The following is a 16,772-nucleotide window of genomic DNA, read 5'->3' as shown; positions in this document are numbered from 1 at the left end:
TCCCTAGTGTGCCAACTTGCCACAGATCCGTACCTGTGCAGGCAGTGGGATGGGGAGAGGACGAACTGTGGGAGGCCAGAGGTGTGGTCAGTGGATCTGTGTACCGAGTTGTTCCATTGGACCTAAAACCCCATATACAGGGGGAGGATCATATGTTCTTCCTCATAGCCTATATTAAGGTCTCCAACCTGACTTAATGAATGGTCTGGCCAGTTGATGTTAACAATATCAACAGTCCTGTGTCCTCTTTCAGACCTTTTATACTGATTTTACTCCATTCTCAGTAGTTTCCCCTACTAGAATTTCTTGTACGGCTTGCTCATATGGTGTTGGCTTTAAACTTGACATCTGCATCGTGAAAATGCTTCCTCCTTACTTCTAGCCATTTTAATATTAGTGCATCATGAAATTAAAATGAGCTCTTTTTGAAAAAGTAGAATTCTTTTATAATCTCTACCAGAGAGGTGCTATCAGCACAGGGTGGGATTTCAAGAATCAGGATAAATAAGACTAAAAGAGCTCTGCCCTGATCTCAGACAAGTGGAGATTATTAAATCATTAAATCTTAAATCAGCAACTGAACATATCCCCAGGAAGTTTCACTAGTTTCCCAACCTGAGTTACAAGCAGCACAATTTGCTTTAGACTGACTTGTAATTTTCTCTTTGTTATTGTAGATATCGAACACTGATCCCACTTCCATCTCATCCAGTGCCATGCGTTGTTGGCTATATGTTAAATTCACCACTCCTTTCATACTGTAACATTGTCTTAAACTCATCTATGGCCTTAAAGATAACAGCTACATTTTCCTTTTCAGAAAATCTGCAGTGCACACACTTTGCAGAGACCAAGGAACTCAGACGTCACCAACAATGGCCAAAAGATGTTTAAACTCAGTAACTCACCTTCGCTTGTAGAAAGAGAATCATTTGCACAAACCAGTGCCAGAATAAGCAACAGCTGCCGAAGAGCCATACCTCTGGGTTCTGCAATCATAAAACAGACAGTACAATCAGATTCTTTATGAACTCATCTCATTTCATTTAAATGCAGTTTAATGTATCATCTAGTTTATTTAATTTCTGAATGGAGTTAAAGCAAAAGTTTATGAAGGAAGCGTGTTATAATACATTTTATTGCCTCAAAGTCCTACATTATATTACTCTCTATGACAGACAGTAAATACTACTTCCAGAGGACTGCTGTTTAATATTGAGGGCAATGAGGGATTTTTTGGCCTTGGCCTATATTCCAAGAATGCTCCTTCACCACATTTTTCCCCACACAGCCTTTTGAGAATGAAATGAAAGGATTATCTTGTATTCCCTCTGAAAATAAGAGATGTTAGTAACACATTTTTAAAGAGGAAGAGATTTTGTTTCATTTGCAGTAGTTCACATTTCTCAATAGTTCTGCTGGTTTCTCTCCTTTATCTTAGTGGACTTCCAGTGCTATGTTGCCTACCATATTGTTAGCATCACCAGAAAAACAGTAAAGATAAATTGAAGAGGGTTCAAAGAAGAGCCAGGGAAATGATTAGAGGATTAGAAAACAAAGGTTACAGCGGTGATTCTCAACCTGCAGCCCAATTGGCACAGAGCTTTGGCCCATGTGACATCCTCAGGGCCACAGAGCAGTGAGGTCAAGAACAGGTGAGAAAAATACAATCTGTGCATCTTGCTGCACTTACAGGGAACATACTGTTAAAGCATTCATGAGGCAGACTGGATGGAGAGGAGACACAGCACCTGCTAACAAATTTATGAGCAACCAACTCAGAATGAGACTGCTTAAGCCTCTGGTAATATTTAATTCACACTAAGCATGCTCAGAGGCTCATAGGTATTAACCTAGTGACTTGACTATGTAACTTCAAACACTTGTCCTTACAAGGAACGAGACCACCACAAAACCCTACTAGCAACTGAGCCATAGAGGTATATATTGGATACGGTCCACATAGCACATTGTCGGTCACATATGCAGTCCACAATTGTAAATAGGTTGAGAGTCACTGGCTTATAGTAATAAACTAATTAGATTCAGATTCTTAAGTGTAACAAAGAGAAGGTTCAGGGATGACATGGTTACAGTCTAAGTACTCACAAAGGGAACAAATATTTGAAAATGGGCTCCTCAGTCTAGCAGAGAAAGGTGTAACACGATTCAGTGGTGGCAAATTGAAACTAGACAAATTCAGACTGGAAAGAAAGTGTATATTTTTAACCATGAGAGCAATTAACCCCATTCGAACAATTTACCAAAGGCCGTGGTGAATTCTCTCTCACTGGCAATTTTTAAATCAATATTGGATTTTTTTCCTAAAATATCTGTTCTAGGAATTACTTGCAGAAGTTCTATGGCCTGTGTTATACAGGAGATCAGGCCAGATGATCACAATGGTCCCTTCTAGCATTAGAATCTATGCATAGCCATACCTAATAAAATAGAGAAGGCGGCTGGTCCTGCAGTTATGGTGCCCATGTGGGACTTGGAAGACCCGAGTTCAATTCGCTGATCTGCCACACAGTTCCTATGTGATCTCAAGCAAGTTACTTATTGTCTCTGTGCCTCAGTTCTCTGTAAGATGGGGATAATAGCACTGCCCAACTTCAGAGGTGGTGTGAAGATAAAAGCATTAAGGATTGTGATATGCTCAGACACTATGGTGATGGGGCCATATAAGTCCATAAGATAGTAATATCCCTAAAAACACAGGGTATCTAAAGACTTTCTTAAATAAGGGGTTCAACTCCCAAATAAATGCCAAGGCTGATCTAATGCTCCAGGGCCAGTATCGCGTCCTATGGTATGGGGACTCCAGAGAACAAACCGAGCATCCCAGCTCAGTGGGCTACTAGAGACATTCATTATGGAGTTGCTTTAGCAGCTTCATCATTAGGGCTGTTTTGTGATCTGAATTTTAAACAGGATGGCAATCCCTCTATTGCACACTTTGAATGTTTGAATTTAGTCAGACACGGTGGGTGAGACAGTATTTTTATTGGACCAACTTCTGTTGGTGAGAAAGACATACTTTTGCGCTTACACAGAGCTCTACTTCAGAATCCTACCAACTTGTTCTCTTATGCATGCCTGCAGCCTGCCTTCATGTGTCTCAGAGGTGTGTCAGAGGGAAGGTATGATGGGAGATGATCCTCCTTGAAAGAGCTGTGATATCCAATAGCAATCCAAGGTCCTTCACTAAAAGGAATTCTAGTTCTGAAGGCAACAGGAACTGAGCTCCTCACTTGTGTCCACAGCACACACCTGCAGCACTAAGGGGGCTTGGTAACTGCCTCTCCAGAAGAACTATCCTGGAGGGTCAAAGAGAGGCTACAAACAGTGATATGCTGCCACAGTTCTGGCACTGACAGCTCGAGAATGATCTCAGAGGGGAAGGAGAGGAAAGATCTGTTCTAAGAGCTGAAGTAAAAACAAAAACCACACCATGAAACTGTTCCTGGAACAGAAGATCATTCTCAGGAGAAACTGTTCCTGTGAAATGGCAGCTGCCCTCTCATTAGACAGAGCCATTGCCTAGCAGAAATCCCCACAGGAATATCTAGAAGTGACAGCAGACTGCAACACTGATGACTGTCTCGCAAATCGGTTCACACAAGGACAGCATTGTTCAGGGGCTGGAACACTAGTTTAGTAAGAGATGGTCTCTCAAACTGCTTCCCCACCCCCAGCTTCAGAAAAAACAACCCTTTACATAGTCCAGTAATGGTTCCTTCCACCACATACCATCAAGTGCAGGAGAAGACAAATTCCACTGTGAAAGCTCCTATTGCCTAGTAGATTAAAAAAAACAAACAAAAAAACTGCAATGCACAGTATCTTGGGGAAAGTTGTGTGGTAAGGTGTATAAACTCTGCAGTGGGCATGGGGGAGAGGGTTAAAACCAGCAAGAAAAGTTACAATGGCTGACTGTCCTCACTACAGCGAGTGCCAAGAACCCCTGCCACCCGGCAATGTTCATATGGGTCAGCTGGGGCTAATTGCGCCAACAGAGAAAGGGAGCCAGGAGCTATAAAAAGGGAAAGAATTTCTCTTTCTGGGCCTTTTATACCAGTGCTGGAATGAGGATAGCCACAAGGAGATTTAAACTTGACTTTTGCTAGTAGGGTGCTAATGCTGTTGGTGTATGCAGGGGTGACCGAGAATAGAAATCAGTACACAAAACCATGCTAGAGACAAGAAACCTAGAACAGTTTTTAGCTTACAGCATGGTTTGTAACACTGTTCTGTACTGGTGAGATGTAACATCTCAATATCCTGTTAACAAGAATGTTATTCTAGAGTCAGATCTCTGAATCTGGAGAATCCCTGGGACCTCATAAGACAAAGGGAAAAGGACTTCAGAAAACTATTTTGTCCTGAATATTCTGACCTCCGGCTAGCACAAAGCTTTTTGCCTTTGCTACTAGCATCAACTCTCCAAACTTAAAACATAAGGTCATTTCTACTGCAGTCAGCTTCAGTGTACTAAGCCTACCCTATTAAGTTCTTGGTTCCTGAAAATTTATACATAGCTTATTAAGCTAAACAAAATTATTATTAAGAGCGTAGAAGTGACTTGGGGAGGAAGGTTTAGTTTTCTCTGTGCTGCTAGGCAATGACAGGCGAGGCGAAAGGCATAGAAAATGTACAAATAAAGATAAACACATACAAATACCTCCATTACCAATGATTATTAGTGCAGGGGGGAAATATATGCAATAGCAGGGGCTTTAAAGCACAGAGCTATGCTGCATTTAAGATATATGTAACATTTATGGGAGAAGGAGGAGATTTATTACTGAGTTTAAATATATAGCCTTGCAGTGTTTTGCCAGAGAAAAGCTCTGTGTAATTCTTGCAGAGTATTTATACATTCCTCTCAAATTACCTCATGGCAAGACTTGTGATAGCACAGAAAGTTTCGTTTCTATTCTTGCATAATGAAATTCAGATTCTGCCCGATGTCATTGGTGAAGGCATTTTGCCTGCTCACCCTTGCTCCACAGAATGCCAACATGAAAGAACAATTCTCCAGCTAAAATGAGTTACAGCCCTCAAATCTACACAAATTAGAATGGTCACAGACCCAAACAGTTACATCACTCCCAAACGACACTGAAGTCTGAACTGACTAACTAACAGTGCCTGAATGAATGGCTGTTTTAACAGAAGTTTTTTCAGCATTATGTACCCAATTGAATTAAAGAACAGAAATAACTTTGAATTTGTATTAAAAAGCTACAGTAAATATATTGCAAATGATAATCCATTACATTAAAGAATGAAAAATAATTCTGTGGAATTAGAAATTGTGCCTTGCAAACCAAATAACCAACCCACCCCGTGACATTAACCAGAAAACCCCAGAATGCAATACTGAGCAAGTCTCATATAAAATATATGTGGGTTAGCCCATATTTTGGGATTATCATAAAACACAACCTACCAGTAAACTGAACCATGAAATAAAGGCATTTTTTCCCATTAATCAGACTTCTAACATAATAAGGAAGAGATTCAAATGAGTTAAATCAGCTCTGATAAAAGAAGTTCTCAACTATCACTAACAGCTTTAATTACTGAAACTGGAAAAAAATTACATCCATGTAAAAATTTCTATTGACATTAGATTTTGTATAAATTAACTCCCCACCTCAAGTTTAGGGCCTAAACAAGTGGTTCTCAACCAAGTGTATACGTACCCCTGGGATCTTCCAGAGGGTACATTGCAGGGGTCTTCCAGAGGGAACATTGACTCATCTAGATATTTGCCTAGTTTTACAATAGGCTACATGAAAAGCACTAGAGAAGTCAGTAAAAACTAAAATTTCATACAGACTTGTTTATATTGCTCTATATACTATACACTGAAATGAAAGTACAAAAATTATATTCCAGTTGACTTATTTTATAACTATATGATAAAAGTGAGACAGTAAGTAATTTGCCAGTAATAGCGTGCTGTGACATTTTTGTATTTTGTCTGATTTTGTAAGTAAGTAGTTCTTAAGTGAGGGGTACGCAAGATAAATCAGACTGCTGCCAGGGGTACTGAAGTCTGGAAAGTTTGAGAGTCACTGACCTTAACTACTGGAAAGCCTCACTTCAAGATCAAACTGCATAGACCTCAGATAGTTTATCAGCCTAATTAGGACTATCACCATTCACACTATATGCCTTCAGTAATTTGACCAGGAGCAAATCTTTCTTTTATGGATGGATACATCAAATACTTAATCTGATGTCCCCACTTCAACAGAAGACAGGAAGAAACAGGTCAACTGAGCAGGACCAAAGACTGATTGAAGGGTAGCAAGATAGGAGGCTTCTCCCTGCAGAAGAGTGCTAAATTGTATGGATGGATGCAGGGGCCTGTTCTGGGTATTCATTTGACACAGAAGCAGAAAACTTTTTCCAAGCTCTATGCTTTGCCTTCTGTCACCCACTAACTGTCATGTACTGTACATTTGACAGCAGAGCAGATGTATTCCACCTGAATGCACCTGGAACATTTAGCAGCTGCTTAGCTTTTTGTTTAAAATAATTCATTATGATTAGGGCTGTCAATTGCAGTTAACTCACGCGATTAACTAAAAAAAATGAATCGCGATTCATTGCATTTTTAATCACACTGTTAAACAATAATAGAATACCAACTGAAATGTATTAAATATTTTAGATGTTTTTCTACATTTTCAAATATATTGATTTTAATTACAATATAAAATACAAAGTGTACAGTGCTTACTTTATATTATTTTGATTACAAATCTATGCATTGTAAAAATGATAAACAAAAGAAATAGTATTTTCAATTCACGTCATTCAAGTACCGTATTGCAATCTCTATCACGAAAGTGCAATTTACAAATGTAGATTTTCTGTTACATAACTGCACTCAAAAACAAAACAATGTAAAACTTTAGCGCCTACAAGTCCACTCAGTCCTACTTCTTGTTCAGTCAATCACTAAGACAAACAAGTTTGTTTACATTTATGGGAGATAATGCTGCCCGCTTCTTATTTACCATTTCATCTGAAAGTGAGAACAGGCATTCGCATGGCACTTTTGTAGCCAGTATTGAAAGATATTTATGTGCCAGATATGCTAAACATTGGTATGCCCCTTCATGCTTTGGCCACCATTCCATAGGACATGCTTCCATGCTGATGATTCTCGTTAAAAAATAATATGTTAATTACATTTGTGACTGAACCCCTTGGGGGAGAACTGTAGGTCTCCTGTTCTGTTTTACCTGCATACTTCCATATATTTCATGTTATAGCAGTCTTGGATGATCAGGGCCAGCTTTAGGCTGATTTCCCCAATTCCCATGAATCGGGCCCCGCAGCATCCAGAAGAGGGGCCCCACAAGGTAAGGCCCCGGAAGACAACTGCTGCCAAGGAAGGACCCTCCGCCAAAGTGCTGCTGAAAACAGCGGCAACCGATTGAGCTGCCGCCGAATCGCCGCTGCTATCTTCGGCGACAGCTCAATCGCTGCCGCTCTCCAGTGTCATTTCGGTGGCGGCTCTTTCGAATCAAGCCCCGCATGTCCTAAAGATGGCCCTGCGGATGATTATCCAGCACATGTTCATTTTAAGAACACTTTCACAGCAGATTTGACAAAAACACAAAGAAAGTACCAATGTGAGAATTCTAAGGATAGATACAGCACTCGACCCAAGGTCTGACGTGCCTTCCAAAATCTGAGCGGGATGAGGTGTGGAGAATGCTTTAAAGATGTCTTAAAAAAGCAACACTCTGATGTGGAAACTACAGAACCCGAACCATCAAAAAAGAAAATCAACCTTCTGCTGGTGACATCTGACTCAGATGATGAAAATCTGCTCTGGATCGTTATTGAGCAGAACCCATCATCAGCATGGACGCATGTCTTCTGGAATGGTGGTTGAAGCATGAAGGGACATATGAATCTTTAGCACATCTGGCTAAATATCTTGCAATGCCGGCTACAACAGTGCCATGCGAATGCCTGTTTTCATTTTTAGGTGACATTGTAAACAAGATGTGGGCAGCATTATCTCCTGCAATTGTAACCAAACTTGTTTGTCTGAGCAACTGGCTGAAGTAGAATCGAGTGGACTTGTAGGTTCTAAAGTTTTACATTGTTTTATTTTTGAGTGCAGTTATTTTTTGTACATAATTCTACATTTGTAAGTTCAACTTTCATTATAAAGAGATTGCACTACAGTACTTGTATTAGGTGAATTGAAATATGCTATTTCTTTTGTTTTTTACAATGCAAATATATGTAATCAAAAATATAAAGTGAGCATTGTACACTTTGTATTCTGTGTTGTAACTGAAATCAATATATTTGAAAATATAGAAAACATCCAAAAATATTTAAATAAATGGTATTCTGTTATTGTTTTATCGTGCAATTAATCACAATTAATTATTTTTAATTGCATTCGTAAAATGTTTTGTAGAATTCCTGACTTTAAGCATGCAAGCAGTTCCACTCTCATGTTTAAAGTGAAGCACATGCCTAAATATTCCACTTGATTGGAACCAGAGTGCTAAGCACCTTGTAGGACAAAGTCCTAGGAACACAACACAGAAATGGGAACACAAGCAAAATTACCTTACAGACACAAAAATATGTAACAGTAACAAAAGCAGAATTAGACTCCCATCCAGCAACCTACTTAAGTATGCGCTTAAACATAAGTTGCAACGTATAGGGCTACTCACATACTTAAAGTTATGCATTTATTTCACTGCTCCATTTGATCGGAACCTTAGAGGAAGCTACTTCTACTGCTATGGCCAATATTCAGTCTTAAGCCTTTTTAATGTTGATCACTATGGCATTTAAGCATCGCAGGAAACAAACAAGCATAGAAGCACTTTTTGGAGAACAGTGTGAGATCAGGATAATGGAAGACTGGATTTGCACCCACTATGAAGTCAGCATATGATGTCTCAAACTTGTCCAAGCTTGACATGCACAATAGATATAGCTAAGGATACAACAATTCGTGTAAGTGAAATTTAAAAGCTTAAATATGAAGGGTGATGAAACTCTCGTTTAATTCAGTGGGAGCAGGCTGTATTTTTGAAACTACCACACGATTTTTTAAAAGTACTATCTTCAAATCAACACCTGGACTGTTTCAGTGAACCTTAAGTAAATGAGATGGAGGGAGGGGTGTCATTAGGTGGTTCATTTTAAATAGCTACACTGAATTTATTTTCTCTAGTGCCAGCACCTTCCAGAGGCCATAAAATAAAATTCAGGAAGCTGGAATTTATGTGGACTAATGGAACTGCTTAATGGTGGATTAACATGAAACAAAATGTGTTATAAACACTAAACTCATGCTAAATTCTTTCACATGCTACTAATCAGATTAAAGTCTGCATAAGAAGAATTGACATAGTATTAAACAAAAGTTATTGACTTAAGTGTTAGATAAAATACAGGATGGTAAGTGATAGTAAAAAGGTTTTATTGGCATGAGTTTGGGAAGACCACATTACTCATAAGTAGCAAAGTCATCAGAGAATTCTACTGGTCATCAGAAATAAGTACCAAATATAACCTTTTCATCTCACACCCCACTCTCCTATATTTTCTATGGCCTGTACTACAAAGTTGCACAGATTTAATAGGAAGTGTGGCGTTAAACTGATTTAGTTAAACCAATGAAACTGTGTCTCTTGATATTTATTGGTTAAGCCTGCACCTGTAATTTACTATCCTGAGTAAGCCTGATTTAAACTGGTGTGTGTACACACAGGAGTTTGCAGTGGTTCAATTAAATTGTTTTTTACAGCAGTTGAAAGTCAAACTGGTGCAACTTGGGTGTGTAAACAAGTCCCATGTCTCATATAGCATACAGAAGAAATATTTTAGGCAAGCATTAGACCATCATTAAAGAATTTATTGGCACTACCAGTTATAAAGCCAGACTCCTTACATACTGAATCATGGGCTGATTATCCACTGCCTTGCAGCTTCACACCTTGCAAATCTGAAAACGCAAGCTACAGAAAATTACCTAGCAGTAACTCTTGCATTCAAGAGTTGTATTACTTAATATATAGCCATACAGGAAAGATAATGGGCCAGGTCCTTAGGTGGTGTAAATTGGCATAGCATCACTGAGGTCAATAGAGTTAAACAGATTTATGTCAACTAAGGATGAGAATCTGATTTGATATTTTATATAAATTTGTACTAGAAATAAGTAGCAGCTTTTGAACTCTCACAACAAAGCTCTCAGTGAGACCAGGACGGAACTATTGGAGACCTCAAGATCATGGAATATAGCTGTAGCACAGTGAAGAAAAATAATTACAACCACCTATAATCCAAAATGATTAGCAATTTTGATATTGCTAACCATTAGGTAGTCTTCTATCTACCTGCTTTTTCAAATATTAACACTGAGCTGTATCTTCTGTACATTTATTAGCCTTCTTCAACCAGTGTAACTAAGGAGCAATGGCAGATGTGAAATGGCACATTAAATCACTACTGAAACACCAAAGATCAGTGAATTGGTAACTCTGTATCACAACCTTTGTCTTCAGTCACGAAAAATGGAAGAAGTGCAGCTATCAACCCATAAAACCCTGGCACCACACTGTACTTCATGTGTTATAAATAGAAGGGTCTCTTGATGGGGAGACAGAGTGGCTGCCAAACTGATGCTGAGCTGGATGGATTGATGTCATGACCCCCCATTTACAGGAAATTCACAGCACTATATTCTAAGCTAAAGGAGGCATAAAACCTCTGGAGCAGATTCACCTGCTTTGAGTATTAAATTGGGAAACCGGGTGTCTGTATATTCCTATTTTTTTTTGTTTATTATTTATACAGCACCACAGGAGTGTTCGGCGCTTTACAGACAAAATTACAAGATTTTTGCCCTGAGGAATTTACAAGTTAACAGCCTGATCCTTTTCACACTTAACTACCAGGTTTACCCCTTACTACTGCAAATAATCCCATTGACTTCATTAGGACTACTCATGGTTGTATGCACGATGCCTGGGAGTGTTTGCACTATAAAGTACCAAATTAGACACATGGCATGATTTATGATCAGACTGTGGCAATGAGGTGGATTATAAATCAACATTTTCTTTTCAGATTACTTTTCAGATTTTAAAAGCCACCCCCACTGCATTGACCTTGTGTTGATGCTGAAATATTTGGTAACTCTGCTTTGATGTGAATCAAGCAGAAAAATGCCCTGCATAACTGGCTCTCCTGCACTTAATCAACACGTTTATACCACATTACTGAATAGTTAGGATTGCAGTTCAACCACAAGGCTATTAGTCTTACTTATGTAATCACGCATGGAATCTCTTCTCATTCCATACATGACCAACTGCAAGGGGCATCCCAGTTACTTGATTCTACCTTGTGGCTTTGGAAAAAAACAGTATGACTGCTCCCCACTCCCCCCCCCCTTTTTTTTTTAAACAGTTCACACAAGTTTGAGGTTGCAAGACACAGGTCAAGGGGCAAATAATACATATAGAGGCATTCATGGTTGTGTTTTTAAAGAGACCTTATTGCATTAGATACAAATATATCATTAATGTTTAGAAGACATTAACAGTTATTTCATATACTCCCAAGATACGTATGACACTTTAAATGCAAACTTGAATCATGTTTATATGTAATTACAGTCACAATGAGCAACATTCATGATGACACTAATTGAACTTAGGTCTTAAAACACAGTGAAATTGAGGCTATGTCTTACTTTACATACCTCAGAGCTCCACCGCTGTAATGTCTCCCATGTTGCCACTCTATGCCGATGGGAGAGAGCTCTCCCGTCGACATAATGAAACCATCCTCAACTAGGGGCAGTAGCTAGATCAGCAGGAGAGTGTCTCCCGCCGACATAGCCCTGTCCGCACTGGCACTTGTCGGTGAAACGTATGTCAATTAGGGATGTGGTTTTTTCACACATGTAAAACTGATTCAATTAATTTTGTAGTGTAGACTTGCTGTGAATGGATGGAGCACAGTTGGCATAAATTGAACCTGGGCAATACAGAAGTCACGTTGGTGGGAAGAGGAATGCGTTTTGAAATAGTAATTTGCACCATAACATCACCCTCCACCAAGCAAGGCTGCCAGCAGATTGTCAAACAATGCATAACAATAGGGTCCATCTGGACCTCTCAAACAGCAATGGCTGGTAGAAATGCCTTTGGCCATTTGCTGTTGGCGAGGCCACAGCATTCAATGTTATCTCTGGCAAAGCACATTAATATAGATCTGAATAGCAAAGAGACGTCAGGGATGCTGAGGTGAGAGATTTCTCAATCCCACATGAGGTATAAATTGCTTGGTTATGTGCCACTGCCATAAAGGATTTGATGTGTCATACTATGACAGGTTAACTGCCACAGAAGTCTGAAACACTCACTTTTTGGTAACCATTAATCTCAAGAAAATGGTACATCTGTTTCAAACCAGTCCACATACACAGACCCAGTATGAGTAGAATGGCGTACAGTTAGGAAAGACAAATGCTGCAAGGAATTTATGTTCAGAATTGTCAAATATATTAGTGCAGTCTTGATCTTTGGCAGAGAAGCACAGTCTGAAGTGGATCTATGCCAATGTCTTAAAAAGAGTCTATCAATTAAACACAGAAATTAAGTTATTCCTGAGCATAGGGGTAGAGATTTACTGCCTGATTCTGATTAGAACAGTAGAAGCAATGAGTAAATGTATCTAGGACAGAGGTGGGCAAACTACGGCCCGCGGGCCACATCCGGCTCACGGGGCCCTCCTGCCCGGCCCCTGAGCTCCTGCCCCAGGAGGCTAGCCCCCGGCCCCTCCCCTGGTGTTCCCTGTCCCCCGCAGCTTCAGCTCGCCCCGCCGCAATGATTCGGTGCTGCAAGCTCCTGGGGCAGCGCTGCTGCAGAGCCCGGCCTGACCTGGTGCTCTGTGCAATGCGGTGCATGGCTGTAGCGCCGTTAGCCACCGGTGCTCCAGGCAGGGTGTTAAGGGGGCACAGAGCAGGGGGGGTTGGATAGAGAGCAGGGGAGTTTGGGATAGTGGTCACGAGGCGGAGGTGTGGATAGGGGTTGGGGTGGTCAGAGGGCAGGAAACAGGGGGGTTGAATGGGGGCAGGGATCTGGGGGGGGCAGGTTGGGTAACTAGTGGTGTTCCCCAAGGGTCAGTCCTAGGACCAATCCTATTCAATTTATTCATAAATGATCTGGAGAAAGAGGTAAACAGTGAGGTGGCAAAGTTTGCAGATGATACTAAACTACTCAAGATAGTTAAGACCAAAGCAGATTGTGAAGAACTTCAAAAAGATCTCACAAAACTAAGTGATTGGGCAACAAAATGGCAAATGAAATTTAATGTGGATAAATGTAAAGTAATGCACATTGGAAAAAATAACCCCAACTATACATACAACATGATGGGGGCTAATTTAGCTACAACGAGTCAGGAAAAAGATCTTGGAGTTATCGTGGATAGTTCTCTGAAGATGTCCACGCAGTGTGCAGAGGCGGTCAAAAAAGCAAACAGGATGTTAGGAATCATTAAAAAGGGGATAGAGAATAAGACTGAGAATATATTATTGCCCTTATATAAATCCATGGTACGCCCACATCTCGAATACTGTGTACAGATGTGGTCTCCTCACCTCAAAAAAGATATTCTAGCACTAGAAAAGGTTCAGAAAAGAGCAACTAAAATGATTAGGGGTTTAGAGAGGGTCCCATATGAGGAAAGATTAAAGAGGCTAGGACTCTTCAGTTTGGAAAAGAGAAGACTAAGGGGGGACATGATAGAGGTATATAAAATCATGAGTGATGTTGAGAAAGTGGATAAGGAAAAGTTATTTACTTATTCCCATAATACAAGAACTAGGGGTCACCAAATGAAATTAATAGGCAGCAGGTTTAAAACAAATAAAAGGAAGTTCTTCTTCACACAGCGCACAGTCAACTTGTGGAACTCCTTACCTGAGGAGGTTGTGAAGGCTAGGACTATAACAATGTTTAAAAGGGGACTGGATAAATTCATGGTGGCTAAGTCCATAAATGGCCATTAGCCAGGATGGGTAAGAATGGTGTCCCTAGCCTCTGTTAGTCAGAGGATGGAGATGGATGGCAGGAGAGAGATCACTTGATCATTGCCTGTTAGGTTCACTCCCTCTGGGGCACCTGTCATTGGCCACTGTCGGTAGACAGATACTGGGCTAGATGGACCTTTGGTCTGACCCGGTACGGCCTTTCTTATGTTCTTATGTCTTATGATGGGGCGGCAGGGGGCAGTCAGGGGCAGGGGCTCCAGGGGCATTCAGGGAACAAGGGATGCTTGTTTGGAGCAGGGGTCCTGGGAGTGGGCCATCAGGAGGTGAGAAGCAGGGGGGGGGCACACCCCCTCCCCTAACTGGCCCTCCATACAATTTCCAAAACCTGATGTGGCCCACAGGCCAAAAAGTTTGCCCGCCCCTGATCTAGGAAGATAAAGGCCCATGAGGAAAGCAGAAATAGTTTGCTCAGGAAAACCAATGAAAAGGGTACAACTGGTTCCAGGAGTGTATACAAAAGTAAATTTTATTATTTAAATGAACAAATGTGACAAATGTTCAAGGTATCTACTTAGGGCTACAGGTTCTAAAATTTCTGTTTCTTGTTACATATATTTTATGGGCTTTGTTAAGGGTTTCAGTCAGCCAGTTATGGTGACAAATCAACAGACCTGCTTCTCTCACAGTAATTCCAGTTGGTGGGAATAGAGAGAAGATCATATCTCATAATAGTTAGGACTCATTAAATAGCCAACAGAGAAAAAAGTCCATGAAAAAAATTAAAACCTAAACAAAAATTGTACTAACCTACTGCTGAGGACATATTCTATTGTCCTATATAGAGCCTCAATGACTCCAGGGACAGTTTTGCTAAATTAAGGGCTACAATATTTGGCTTTAAGAAATTTAGGTTTAGCAGAACCTCCACAATTCCACAGATTTTGCTTCATTCCCCGCTCCCCCATGTAGTTAAAAACAGTACACAATCAGCCTGAATGGGCCATTTAAGAAGGACCATAGAACTTTGAAAATACTAACCTCCCACCTTCCCGAGAAGCTTCCTGAGATATTGCTTTGACAATGCAGGGCCATGTGATGATGTCACCTACTACCACCTTGGACACTGCTGGTATTTTTCCACTGGAAACAAAGGGTTCCCACCTTATGTAAATCCTACTTAAGGCTGGGAAGTTAGTCAATCTGGGCTCTTCTCCATTGCCTCCCAGCCCAAGAAGGAAGACTGCTGAAAGCGCCCAAAGAGACAAAGGAACTAAGCTGGGGAAAGGCAGGGGCTGAATTCAGGCTGAGATAGGGGTGTAGCCTATGAAGGGAAATAACTGGAATTCTGAGCTGCAGAAACTCTGCAATCTGCCTAAAACAACAACATTTAGTAATTTAGTTTAATACTTTAGTGTATTAAGCCTAGTTTGCGTGTTTTGTTTTATTTGCTCAGTAATCTGCTTTGCTCTGTTTGCTATCCCTTAATCACTTAAAATTTACCTTCTGTAGTTAATAAACTTATTTCTTGTTATACAAAAACCCAGTTTGCGCACTTCACACTGAGGAAGGGGGCGAATTTCATGAGCTTACGCTATATGGATTTCTATACAGCGTAAAACAATATAATTTTGGGTTTACACTCCAGAGGTGAGTACACAGAAGTGCTGGCCATTCCCCTAGCTGAGTCCTCCCACAGAGAGCTGATTGCAGACTCTGTGTGATTCCACAGTTGGGTGTGTCTCTACTTGTGAGTGTGCTGGAAAGGGGCTTGAGAGCTGGTCACAGCAGCACAGAGTGAGGGAAACCCAGGCTGGTGAGACAGGCAGGCTTAGTGGGATGCCAGCACATCTGGTGGCACCCCAAAAGGGGGGTCCAACCCGTCGCACTTACCATGATTGAAAAATACACCATCCTCATTTGTCATATACTACGGTAACCTCTTTTCAACGGGCCCGAGGAAAATCAGTTGTTTAATGAAGAAATCAAGAATCACACTTCAGGGCATGCCTTTAGGGTAGCTGTGAGCGAGGCACATTAGCATGTTTGTAATGATGCTAAAAAAATACTGACCTAAAGAGAGAAGAGTTAAACTGACAAGATCTGAAAATTGGAGAGAAAGATTTTCCTAGCAAAAGCAAGAACATTGTGCACCTGCATTCGAGGCTTACCTAAACCTGAGGCCTAATAAATGCTTGTTATGAACACAATAAAACTACATTAAAAAGAACCTGAAGTTGCAAAGTTAAACACTCAAAAGTTAAGGATCCTGTAGAAAAAAAACAGTATGTGATCATGTGAATCAAGACTATCATAATGCATATGAATAATGGACTGAACTAATGTTCCATAGGCAACCTCAATTCTTCCATTTCTTCATTTTTGGGTGTTTGACTTCGCAGCCATATGATGTTTTTAGCAAAGCCTCACCTTGGCATAATGTTTGTTTGCAAAGTTGCAGTTTAGAGCCAATGACACAAAAGTTATATTTATATTTGGCTCTTTGATACAACCACAACCAACTGTGAAAAAGGTAAGTGGATATTTAAATGGCAAGAAGTCACACTAGTCCATTCTTTGAAGAAAGAAATGTCCCACAAAGAGAGAGCATCAAACTGTGATTTGATTCTTTGGAACAGATTTCTTTTCAGAAACACCTTTATTTTTTCTAACAAAGGACCATAGTGCTGAACAACAAAAG

The 16,772-nt window shown here is 40.3% G+C and overlaps 1 protein-coding gene across 3 annotated transcripts in view; it reads right to left on the bottom strand.

The window, feature by feature from the left end:
- GHR (growth hormone receptor) overlaps positions 1-16,772 on the bottom strand; it is a 187,703-nt gene that overhangs the window by 94,580 nt on the left and 76,351 nt on the right. For all 3 annotated transcript variants that reach the window (XM_045021172.1, XM_045021175.1, XM_045021173.1), the window contains exon 2: positions 909-989. In XM_045021172.1, the coding sequence (XP_044877107.1) occupies positions 909-978 (70 nt within the window). In that variant the 5' untranslated portion in view covers positions 979-989. The remainder of the gene's footprint in view (positions 1-908; positions 990-16,772) is intronic.

Source organism: Mauremys mutica, chromosome 6 (genome assembly GCF_020497125.1).
Source record: "Mauremys mutica isolate MM-2020 ecotype Southern chromosome 6, ASM2049712v1, whole genome shotgun sequence".
Classification (NCBI taxonomy): Eukaryota; Metazoa; Chordata; order Testudines; family Geoemydidae; genus Mauremys; species Mauremys mutica.
This window is presented reverse-complemented; position numbering and strand designations above follow the sequence as displayed.